This window comes from Brienomyrus brachyistius, chromosome 7 (assembly GCF_023856365.1).
Source record: "Brienomyrus brachyistius isolate T26 chromosome 7, BBRACH_0.4, whole genome shotgun sequence".
Taxonomy (NCBI): Eukaryota; Metazoa; Chordata; class Actinopteri; order Osteoglossiformes; family Mormyridae; genus Brienomyrus; species Brienomyrus brachyistius.
This window is the reverse complement of record NC_064539.1, coordinates 25046881-25059222: the sequence shown is the minus strand read 5'-3', so window position 1 is coordinate 25059222 and position 12342 is coordinate 25046881. Positions and strand designations below refer to the sequence as shown.

Below are 12342 nucleotides of genomic sequence, written 5' to 3'. Positions count from 1 at the left end.
TCGCGACCACAGCTGGCTTTCAAACAGAGTATTTTTAAATCGGAGGACAAGACACAGCCGCATCTACTGACTCGCCGCATCTGGCAGCCACAGCACTCAGCCAGCCCCCCACCCCCTGAAATGCCAGAGCCAGTGTCACTGTTTTCCAAACGGGCTGCTCTCACGGAGGGAGGCTGCACCCATATTGATGCGTGACCTTCAGGAAGCCCACTCCTGCTTTTCGGGGGACGTTTTGGAGCGGTGTTTGGAAATTCTTACATTTTGAGTTTCCCCTGGGTGTGTGTTGGTAGATCCAGAGACAGGTGCCCACACACACACAAGGCTACAAGAAGGGGATGTATTGCTTATGTACCCCATAATGTTTTGCAGCTTGCCCTTCCTCAGGGCCTGTATCTGTTGGTCAGCATTTTTTATTTATTTATTTTTATTTTTCCAGTATTTGACCCAGCTGTGAAACCCACCAATCAGTCACCTGACAGTCCGACACACCAGTGTCCCGTACTTTCTGTGCTCTGTAGTGCAGCAGCAGCGTGACACCCTGGGCAAGAAATGAGCAAATTGTAAGAGAATGTCAGTCTTATGCATGTAAACAGAAAGAGAGGCTGGAGGAACAGCAAAGGAAAGACCCAGAACTATATCGGCTTGATTCTGACAAACTTGTTGCTGGCCTAGAAAGTCTGAGGGAGTCATTTCAACGAATGGCACTACTGTTAATGTTAGCTCTTCAGAGGATGCATTTACTGCCATCAAACTTTTGTTATGCAGCAAGATATTGATATAACGGGGCCCCTGAGCATCCCCCCCCCCCCAATCCAGGAACTAAACCTTTCCCTTCCCTCTGACCCCAGTATGTGTCACTTCTGTTTCTCGCAGCCCCAAACTGATGAGGGTTTATTGGTACTTCTAATTACCAGTTTCCCCTCATGTTATTGGAAAGAATGAAAGAGATTCTATTTTGGGCTCTTGCTGGGGTCTAATTGGACTTGCAAAAAATGTTGTATGTTTTGATTATCCCTCTGTGAAACAGGTTCCCACCAAGTTCAATGCTGTGCGTTTTTTTTTTTTGTTTGTTTTTTTGTTTAATTGGTGAACCAGTTTGTGTGTGGGGGAGGAGGGACGGTGATTCTCTGTTAAGATTCCATTGCCGATTTGTGCCTCGTGCATTTACTGGGGCTCAGAAACCAAAATGATCGTGTAACCATATAAGGCACGGCTGAACAGTTGCCCGTCCCCTCTGACGCTGTGTTGCTTATGTGAGACTCCCACCGAGTACAGGAAGACGTGTCCTCTGCATCTCACCGCATGCCATTGGGCGCTTTTGTAACTGAAGCCGAGTCAATGCTGGTCACAGCTCGAGTCGGATCCATACAGCGCATTGAGCTGTGGATCTGGCCTTCTGACGGGTCTTCCGACCCCCGGGCACAGCATGGCTCCAGGGTCCTAGGGCCGCAGGCATTCTCTTGTCTCCCCTCCCCTCCTCTCCTTACTTGGGCATCCAAATTTTGTACTCAGACCCAGTCCTATAGTCCTCTGTAAGTAGGTTTAGAGAGAAGCTTTTCAGGTGACTATTTTGTATGGATACGTTTTTCTTAGATGTGGAGGAAGGTGGCAGGGAAAGATTGGAGGGGGCAAAAAACGGGAGAATGCAGAGGATGGTGGCAGGGGGCTAGGAGATCATTTGTATGTTAGTGTCACTGTTTGTTTTAATGGCTAATTATTCCTCGTTACATTCCACAGGAAGCACATCACCTTTAACACCTGCTCTTTATCTCTCTCTGTTCACCCTAGTTGGGGACAAGGTTCCTGCAGACATTCGTCTCACTTCAATCAAGTCTACGACGCTGAGAGTAGACCAGTCCATCCTGACAGGTGATTGGTTGGCTGCTCCCTCTCACTCATCAGTGCTTCTTTGCTGCCGAACTCTTCTTCCCCTAATGGTCGTGGAGGCTCCAGATTTCTCTCGTAACCCCACAAAATATCACGTGAGCCTTTCGAGGGTCAGAAGAACAAGGTGAAGGCTCCCCTTCATAAAACGGAATGACCTGTGTCTCTCTTTCGGTTTGCTGGCAATGGACCGATAAGGGTAGCTTGCTTAATGTGATGTGCAGGTGCCATGGAAATGCATGTATCAGTCTCAGTATGATGCTGGCTGAGTGTTAAAATATGTGGCTGGAAATAGATTTTTTTTTTTTTTTTTAGCTTATTTTTAGAGTGATGTGACAGGCAGATTCCTGTGTGAGTGGTGCATGCTAATCTGTTCATTTTTTAGCTTGTTTTTTTTTTGGTCATGCAAAATTCAGCCCCATGGCTCCTGGTCTCCCCACTACAGCCTCATTGATATGCATCCAGGCATATCAACGACGTGTTTCTGACGTCCCGCGTGCTTTCGCAATCGGTGCCGCCGCTCCCTTGCGTGGACCGATGACGCTGGGATCAGTGCGCTGGCATAAGGGGAGCGGCCGTCTTCTGTCCTGCTGTGCCGTCAGCGGGGCCCTGGCTGGGGCCCAGACTCGCACGCTGAGTCACTGCTTCCTCATCCTGCAAAGTCAGGAAGGTTCTTTAGAAGCACAGAATCGTATTAGTGCAGGATTCATCCCCTCATTTTATTTGACTCGGATGTGTAGTTTTTTTTTGGTATCATCTCATAACACATTAAAAATACTTGCAACATCCAGCTCGAGTATCTGCAGAAACGCATCAGCTGAATAACTGATACTTCAAGCACTGACCCCCCCCTCCAACCCCAACCATACTGGGTGATGAGAACCAGGCTCTCTGGCCCCCAGGTCACCCCACCAGTGAGATGCTGAGCTGCCTTGGTTGGCAGCAAGCTTGTGTGGCAGCATCCCCGGCTTCATGCTACCAGCATGTGCTTCGTGCTGTCCACCGCATTTGGCTGGGGGGGGGGGGGCTTCAGGGACACCTCTCTACTGTGGGAATAACAGAACCTCTGGGTGACCCAGTATGAACCTGGAGGCTTTCGCCTCACCGCTGCATTCCTGGGATATTCATCTCTCGTGACACTGTAGATATATGCACACCACTGTTCGAATGTGCTGACGTTCCTGGTCTGTGAGACATGGATGTAAGCAGTCGGTGTGAATATAAGCATCATGTCCTTAGCATTTCACAGTGTGGAAGTGCTAGGGGGGACATCAGGCTTACTTGTGCCCACTCTTCACAATCTCCTTTCATCTCTGTTTTTCAGGAGAGTCTGTGTCCGTCATCAAACATACGGACCCTGTCCCAGACCCCCGTGCGGTCAACCAGGACAAGAAGAACATGCTGTTCTCAGTGAGTATCTGCAGTCCCCCCCACCCCATTTCCCAGCCTCTGCTTGCTTCTGCTGTTTTAGCCATTATTGGCAGGAAATGACTCCAGATGAGCCATGATTGGTCCACAAAAACAAGACCCGCCTCAAGTTTGAGGGAAGCTCCGCCCAACCCAGTTCCGACTTTTTTTTTTATTTTATTTTCCCCAGCCTGCAGCTGTCATGAAATAACACTGATCAGTGCCCTCAGACCTCTGCAGTGTCGTAATCAGCTGTCACACAGCTACGTAATGAAAGTCAGCCATTGAAACAGGGTCCTTTAAGTTGGTGTCCAAAGGACCATTAAAGCCCGAGAATCTCGCCACCCATCACCTGTAGTATCCAGAGGATGCGGGACGTGAGGCGCTTGCATGCGGCGCGGTATGACCTGTGCTCTACAGGCAGCTTATTTCTGTGGCTGAATGCAGAATCCTTCAAAGGTCAGCCTGTATGTATACAGGCACTTTTTGCAGATAAAGGACATTGATATTTGGAGTTTTTTCTTTTTTAAGAGGCCGGGCTGCTCGTCCCATGCTCTTTGGTCTGCCTCAGCGGAGTGAGGGCTTCCTGTTTGGGTTGTAATCACTTTAACCCAGATCTGTGTTTACCCTGACATCATTCTGTTCTTACTACGCCTGCAGTGGGTAGGGGCAGCAAAAGACAAGTGTGAGGTTATTACACCTGTTTCTGTGCAACTGTTATTTCACCTGTTGTCCCCCCCCAGGGCACGAACATCGCCGCAGGCAAGGCAGTGGGTGTCGTGGTGGCTACGGGCGTGAACACGGAGATCGGTAAGATCCGGGACGAGATGGCCTCCACGGAGCAGGAGAAGACGCCCCTGCAGCAGAAGCTGGATGAGTTTGGCGAGCAGCTCTCCAAAGTCATCTCGCTCATCTGCATCGCCGTGTGGATCATCAACATCGGCCACTTCAATGACCCCGTCCACGGTGGCTCTTGGATCCGCGGGGCTGTTTACTACTTCAAGATCGCGGTGGCACTGGCGGTGGCGGCCATCCCTGAGGGGCTGCCCGCCGTCATCACCACCTGCCTGGCGCTGGGCACTCGCCGCATGGCCAAGAAGAATGCCATCGTGCGCAGCCTGCCCTCAGTAGAGACGCTGGGGTGCACCTCTGTCATCTGCTCCGACAAGACAGGCACCCTCACTACCAACCAGATGTCTGTCTGTAGGGTGAGACTCCGCCTGTTTGGGGAGGGGCTAATGTGGCCACACCTCTTTTAAAGAAACATAATGCATCTTGGAATTGAAGGGTTTGACTATCCTGAACCAATGATACGCTACCTGGTTTACCAAACGATGCGCTATGGCAATCCAGAGAGACTTGATCATAGAAGCACAAATTGACAGCTGATTAGCTGTGTCTGTAATTTGTAATCGGCGTTCGCTTAGCACAGCCTGCAGTCTCTTTACTTGTGTAAAAGGAATCGTTCTGCTGCCATCTGGAATGCCAGGGTGTTTGGTAAATGGGTGCAGATGAATCATTAATTTTGCTGTATGCCTCACACTTGTCGTCTCTCCATCCCGCTATCCTCGTCGTTCACCTCTCTCTCCCCCTGCCACTTGCAGCAGCCCGGCTCTCCCTCCACTCCTCACTCCCTCCCTTTTTTTCCCTCTCATCAGTATTCAGCAGTCAGGTTACTTGCAGTTGTTACATAACCGACCTTGTGTTGGTTAGGCCCTTTTGCTGAATGGCTGGCTGCCCCCTCATTAGATTGGGGGGGGGGGGATGGTGGCTTATTAGACATTGGCAGGATCTGTTGTGCTGCCACCTTTTGAACCACCCAAGAGCTGCTCTGTATTTTGTCTAACTTAATGTGTGATTAGCCATCCCAACGCGCAGTTGCTAATACAGCAGTACGATCTGACTGACCACCTGAGTTGGTGACACACCCCCTGCTGTGGTCTGCATTTATCCACCATAGCTGACGTGGTCATGCTTTCAAGTCCCTCCAGAAGCCATGGGGAGGGCTGCTTTTTCGGTGATGTGGTTCTTTTGTTATACGGGGTATTTCTGCGGCTTGTGAAATATTGTCCATCAGAAAGACCCGCTGACTGACTGACTGCACTATTATAGTTCCAGTCGGGTGTTCCTGACAGGGATGCTTGCTTTTGTTAGCCCCACGCTGAGACTGCCCCTCCCCCCACTTCCTCTGGCCTTAGAGTGGCGGCCATGTTGAAGCGCATCTGGGCAAACTATGGTGGTGTCTGCTGCCACCTAGTGGGTCGGCAGCCCAATAGCATTGCGTGGTTCTCAGACCGTGTGCGTATTTTCATCTCAGACCTCCTTTCTGGGGTCTTTACCAAATCTTCATAATCCAAAACCGAAGTCTCGTGACCCCAATGGGATCAGATTTAGGCACCTGTCCTACCCCCCAGACCCTTCATGGTAAAAATCTGCTTTCTTGTATGTGTTTCTTGCAGATGTTCATCATAGACAAGGTGGAGGGCCAAAGCTGCTCTCTGAGTCAGTTCACAGTGACCGGCTCCACGTACGCCCCCGAGGGGGAAGTGTGAGTATCAGTGCAGCTGACTGCCCCCCTCCCTCCATCGCTCTTGTTTGTCTCATTTGTTGATATTGCACAGTGTACAGATATTGAACTGTGCAATATTCAGTATCTAAATGGTATTGATAACTGTGCAATATCTGTATACTGTGCAATATCATTGCTCTGTGTCCAACATCCACTACTCACTGCACATGATTATCATTACTGTGTAATACCTAATGTGCAATGACCCACACTGCATATCACACTGTATATTCATATATTTAAAAACCGTTTAGTTTTTTATTCTTCCATATGTATATAGTGCTGCAGAACTTTTTGCAATATTTGTTTATTGTTTGTCGTGTTCTACATACATGCTGAAGGAGCTGCTCTTAATGTCATTATACATTTGTATAGTGACAATAAAAGGCATTCTATTCTTGGTTTACCTCTGAGTAGATACTGGGCCAGCTGGTACAGAGTCTGTCCCTCAGCTTTGGAATCTCTTGTTATGGATACCGGTATTCTGTCATTTTTCTGCTGCCCATCAGAATGTCCTACCTGGAGGGACTGTGCATGCAGAGCCAGTAACCTATGTAGTGGATCCAAATCTGGAACACCCACCCTACATTTTGTGCCACCTTATATCAGCCTATGTTGGATTACAGCTGTGGGATTGTGGTTATTGTCCATGTAGTAAAGTAAATTTAAAATGTAATTATGTATAATTTCAGTAATGCCTGTTTTTTTTTGTGAACTAAAATAATACTAGTTGGTTTGCATTCATTGATTTTCATATTTTATGATAGAAATTCAATGTCATCTTACAAAACTAGGACCTGTTTGGCTACTTTGGTACGCATCGGTGGCGTCACGTCGAATAGTACTATTGATGTGGTTTTTGCTTTCAGCATCTCACTAACCACCATCATGAGAATGTTTCATCTCACAGTAGGGCTGCACGATATTACATCGCAATGTAATCGCGATTATATGAGAACTGATTTGAGAAACACTGATCTAAAGTCCTGGTCATTATTGTGCATGTTCCACTTAATCACGAGTGCATCGCGATGTGATATTATGCGGCCCTATGTCGCAGCATATTCTGTGTGTGGTAGCAGAATTTGATAAGGCAACGAAAAAAAAACAGAACACTTTTGACCACTGACAGCTACTGTGGGTGTCGACTTTATAAATAGACTAAGGGAGGTGTTTAACATCAGACAGGTTTCTACTAGATCCAACTACTTGGACCATGTTTGCTAGCTAGCCTCTGGCAGCTACTAACATTGCTACATAATGCAACCAACTATAGTTTTTGTTCCACTGTAATTGAACATAAACTGCACTTAATTGCTTCTTCAGCTGTTCATTTGGAAATCAAAAATATAACGAGGTCTGTTTTCAAATGTAACATCAATATTGATCCAGTATTTTAAAAGAAAGTACCTAATGTCATGGTAGCATCTTCTGTCAATGGAAGGAAAATCTGACAAGGCAGCAAAAACTGACACGACTCCAGGACCTGAACACCAGCTAAGCTGTTCCATGGTACCCTGGTATTAAAAACCAATACTAAAATGTACAGATATGTACAATCTCATTGGCAGATATCAGAATGGCGTTCCTGTGAAGTGCTCAAAGTACGATGCCTTGGTGGAGATGGCCACGATCTGTGCCTTGTGCAACGACTCCTCCCTGGACTACAACGAGGTGCGAGTCCTGTCAGGTCTGAGCGCCGCTGGGAAGTCGGAGCATCTCTTAGCATGTTTCATAAGAAGAATCTGCTCATCAGTGATTGGTTCAAAGTATCCAAATGGGATGAGTTCCACTGCAAGATGATTGGTTGTCAAACCGAACTAAAGAGAGGGTGTGTGTTCCTCAGGCCAAGGGCGTATACGAGAAGGTGGGTGAAGCAACAGAAACTGCCCTCACCTGCCTAGTGGAGAAGATGAACGTGTTTGACACTGACCTCAAAGGCATGACCAAGATTGAGAGGGCTAATGCATGCAACTCGGTGAGTGCTCCTCTTGTAGTCCTGGGTGATGGTGCTTTCCGCCCATATAAGTCTATATAGGCCCATTTAAGTCTATATATAAGTGTGTAACTGGTGAAGACTGAGCTTTCTTCCGTGTCTGTGCAATGGTTCAGTTTGGAAACTTGTCTAAATTTCCCCTTCATATATTTAATGACATTTTCTGTCAGCTTTTTTTTTTTTTTTTTGCTTCAGATTTTTGATTGAAAATTTATAGTTTTTCATAAATGGGTTGTTGTCAGGTGGTAAAACAACTGATGAAGAAGGACTTCACCTTGGAGTTCTCCAGGGACAGGAAGTCCATGTCCGTCTACTGCACCGCCAACAAAGCGCGCTCCTCAATGGGCAAGATGTTCGTTAAGGTACTGTGAGTCCCTTGCTTAGACCATGGCAGTTTCAAAGGCTGTGACCTCAAACCTGAAGTGGCTGATGATCTCCTTTAATCCTGGAGAGTCGCACTGTCGACCAGAATTGCACCATGCTGTAACTATCCCAATACCAAGCAGAGCCCATCTACTGAAAGCATCTCGTCTTGCTCGTTGGGGGTTCTTATGTGGTTGATGGCATAGATGGGTGTGAAACATTCATGTCCTGTTTGGGGAATAGGACGGATCTTTGATTAAATTCTCACTCTGAGCATTGACACCTCCTAGGGCGCACCAGAGGGAGTGATCGACAGGTGTACCCACATCCGGGTGGGTAGCGACAAGGTGCTTCTGACCCAGGGCATCAAGGACAAGATCCTGTCAGTGATCCGGGAGTACGGAACCGGCCGGGACACGCTACGATGCCTGGCACTGGCAACCCGTGATAATCCTCCGCGCAAGGAGGTCATGGTGCTGGAGGATTGTGCTCGCTTCACGGAGTACGAGGTGGGGGTCTGAGCGCAGGACTGATCTCTGCCTGGCAGCATGGGAATGGAGGCGTCTTCTTGCAGTCTGGGGTGGCTTTCAGTATTTCAGCCAAGCTTTTTGTGTCCATAACCCTCAACCCATAAACTGTTCAGCCCAGCAAATCGCTAACTTACCTTCTTGGTGACAGCTCCAACCTCACCACCCTCATGGGGCTTGGTAGGAGAGGTGTGAAGTTAAGCCCTCGTGAAACATGAACCTGTATGCCTCGAAAGTTATGTGGTTGCAGCTCTGTGAGTTGAGGGTAGCACACAGATGCATGCTGGGTAACAGAGTTCTATATTGAAATTATAAACTGGGAGCACTCCTGTGAGTCTAATCATTTGTTTATAGTCCGGCCATGTGTTAGTGATGCTCAGGTTTGTGAGTGGTGCTGGTAAACTGGAAGAAAGTTTCCATAGTTACCATGTAACCGGATTCCCCGCAGACGGACCTGACCTTTGTCGGCTGCGTGGGCATGTTGGACCCACCGCGGTCGGAGGTGGCAGCCTCCATCAAGCTGTGCCGGCTGGCCGGGATCCGGGTCATCATGATCACTGGGGACAACAAGGGCACCGCGGTGGCCATCTGCCGGCGCATCGGCATCTTTGGCGAGGACGAGCATGTGGGCGACATGGCGTTCACGGGCCGCGAGTTCGATGACCTGTCGCCGCAGGCGCAGCGAGAGGCTGTGCTCAAGGCGCGCTGCTTCGCCCGTGTGGAACCTTCCCACAAGTCCAAGATCGTGGAATTCCTGCAGTCCTATGACGAGATCACCGCCATGGTGAGCCACGCAGCCGTACATAGGGAACGAGCCGTACGTTCGTGTACGAGGATCGCATGTGTATGCCGGCCCCGTCCTGTCCACAGTGCGCCTGCCTCACATGCTGCTCCCCGGTGTAGGTTCTTCCACCACAAACCTTCACATGAGTGTTAGCTTAGTTGGAGCAATTGACTGAATCGCTCTCTACTGTAAAATGCATCCAGCTAATCGAGACCAAATGGTGGTCTGAAAGTTCCAGAAAGCCAATCCGTTCATGAATGCTGCTGTCGTGGCAGTAATGGAGTTTCACGGCCCTTCGTGCTGTTGGTAATCTCCTCGCTTTGCGCTCCCTGTTCCCCGGTAGACAGGCGACGGCGTAAATGACGCCCCCGCCCTGAAGAAGGCGGAGATCGGCATCGCCATGGGCTCCGGCACTGCTGTGGCCAAGACCGCCTCCGAGATGGTGCTGGCCGACGACAACTTCGCCACCATCGTGGCGGCCGTGGAGGAGGGCCGGGCCATTTACAACAACATGAAGCAGTTTATCCGCTACCTCATCTCCTCCAACGTGGGCGAGGTCGTCTGGTGAGATCCCCCAACAAACGCCTCTTCCTTCTGCAAAATTATTGGGTTTAGGTTTTGCGCTGAGGAACTGTAGTACTCAGGGCGATTATGCCGGGATCCTGAAGGTTGGCTGCTGATATGTCCTGTTGGAGCAGTATTGTGTTAATTGCTTAAATCTTACCCATAAATGCTGTCTGTGCCCGTTTTCGTACAGGAAATTCGTCAGTGTAGTTTAATTCAGGTGATGGGTAGGAATTTTGAAACTGCAATGAGAGTGGGACTTGGCTGAGATGAGTGCTGTTTTGAGAGGATTGTCTCTATGGTGACAGCATCTTCCTGACGGCGGCCCTGGGCTTCCCCGAGGCCCTCATCCCCGTGCAGCTGCTTTGGGTGAACCTGGTGACCGATGGCCTGCCCGCCACCGCCCTGGGCTTCAACCCCCCTGACCTGGACATCATGAACAGGCCCCCTCGCAATGCTCGTGAGCCCCTCATCTCCGGCTGGCTCTTCTTCAGATACCTGGCCATCGGAGGTAATCTTCCTGCCTGGGTGCTTGGGGGGAGACGTTTGTGTTTAGTTGTTTTCACTCCTGTATCCTTTTTTCTTTCCCCATTCCTATTCTGTCTCCACATTACCCTTCTCCCTTCCGGTACGTGTTACAGCATGTGATGAGATGTTAGACCACCCCCTGCTGGTAGACAGCGGTAATCCATGTTTGTGCTTGTATATTTATTAATATTTTTTAATTCACTCTCAGGGTATGTTGGTGCTGCCACAGTGGGAGCTGCTGCTTGGTGGTTCATCGCTGCTGAGGATGGGCCCAGGATCACCTTCTATCAGCTGGTACGTTGGGTAACCTCCCCATAATGGCTACAATCTCTGTACTGAGCCAAAGAATTCATGCATGGCTGTTGAATATGACCTGTGGTTGCTGCCCGCCCCCGTTTCAGAGCCACTTCCTGCAGTGTAACCCAGACAATTCCGAGTTCAAGGGCCTGGACTGCAAGCTGTTTGAGTCGCCCTATCCCATGACCATGGCCCTGTCTGTGTTGGTGACCATCGAGATGTGCAATGCTCTCAACAGGTTGGTGTAGAAGGGGGGGTGGGGGTACCTGAAGTGCTTCAAAGTCGAAGGTCAGACTGTGAAAATTAAGGAAGCCCTATCAAGTTTACTTATTGTATTACTGCTTGGGATCTGAGCGATTCAGCCAAATGATGCTGAATTTGAAATGACCTTCAGAGTGGGTTCTAGCTTCTGTGTGTGTTTTTGGCAGCCTGTCGGAGAACCAGTCCCTGCTGCGCATGCCCCCCTGGGAGAACGTGTGGCTGCTGGGCGCCATCTGCCTGTCCATGTCCCTGCACTTCCTCATCCTCTACGTGGAGCCATTGCCGGTGAGATCCCGCCTGCGGATCGGTGCCGATGGTTGTGTGGCCGGGGCAGTTGGGTGCTGAAGGGGCCTTCTGAAATGCCACCACACGCTGTGTACATGCTATGCATGCATGATGGTTAACACCATTCAGCTGTATGTATTTGAAGACCTGTAAGAGTGTGTATGAGGTATAATGTTGTTGTCCTGAGTATAGTTCAAGTCAAATGTAAAAAGCTTTTTAAAAGCTACTTTTCAGCAGGATCACGTAATATTGATATCAAGCCGCGTTTCACAACCGGACCTTGGGGAGCTGCAGGTGGTTCACGGTTGCTTCCTCACAGCTCCTGGTATCAAAAACATGGACCATCTCATGGTCCCTGAGATTCAGTTTACCAGCCTTTTAAAGGCTATTGGGAGCTTTCAAGCTGAAGTTCTAGAACCTGGTCCCACGTTCCTAGGCTGCCTGTACTGGAAACTTTCGTAGTTCCTGGCTACTTGTCTAGCTATTTGTCACTTTCACACCACAAAACAGAAACTGGGGCCTTCTGGCTAAATTAGCATGAGAGATGTAGAAAGTTCATAGGTTAAACTTCAAACAATTTCATACAAAACTACACCCTCACCCTAAACCAATGGAGGATGAACAAGTCATTTGTTAGACATATGGGGGTTTGGGATTGATCACAATCAAGACAGGACACAGCCTTTTATTTATGTTTTACTTGTATGACAGTGACACATTCCCGATTTCTTTATTAAATCTGGCCTGCAAATCACTCTTATTTATTCAGTGGGAGGGAAAATGAGGTAAAATTCTCAAGCAAGTTTCAGCACTGGCACTGGTGAAATTGGAGAAAAGTATTAGTTAGTGATCGACGTTTCCGATGCAGTTGCTCGCA

At 48.9% G+C, this 12342-nt stretch overlaps 1 protein-coding gene across 3 annotated transcripts in view; it reads left to right on the top strand.

Moving 5' to 3' along the window:
- LOC125745692 (sarcoplasmic/endoplasmic reticulum calcium ATPase 2-like) overlaps positions 1 to 12342 on the top strand; it is a 29338-nt gene that overhangs the window by 13335 nt on the left and 3661 nt on the right. For all 3 annotated transcript variants that reach the window (XR_007398731.1, XM_049018770.1, XM_049018771.1), the window contains 14 exons: positions 1789 to 1869; positions 3209 to 3294; positions 4035 to 4499; positions 5751 to 5839; positions 7432 to 7534; positions 7707 to 7838; positions 8099 to 8218; positions 8510 to 8728; positions 9195 to 9530; positions 9874 to 10094; positions 10403 to 10605; positions 10831 to 10916; positions 11024 to 11157; positions 11348 to 11465. Coding sequence is in view for 2 of the 3 variants with exons in the window: in XM_049018770.1 (XP_048874727.1) it covers positions 1789 to 1869; positions 3209 to 3294; positions 4035 to 4499; positions 5751 to 5839; positions 7432 to 7534; positions 7707 to 7838; positions 8099 to 8218; positions 8510 to 8728; positions 9195 to 9530; positions 9874 to 10094; positions 10403 to 10605; positions 10831 to 10916; positions 11024 to 11157; positions 11348 to 11465 (2393 nt within the window). In the remaining variant the exon portion in view is untranslated. The remainder of the gene's footprint in view (positions 1 to 1788; positions 1870 to 3208; positions 3295 to 4034; positions 4500 to 5750; positions 5840 to 7431; positions 7535 to 7706; positions 7839 to 8098; positions 8219 to 8509; positions 8729 to 9194; positions 9531 to 9873; positions 10095 to 10402; positions 10606 to 10830; positions 10917 to 11023; positions 11158 to 11347; positions 11466 to 12342) is intronic.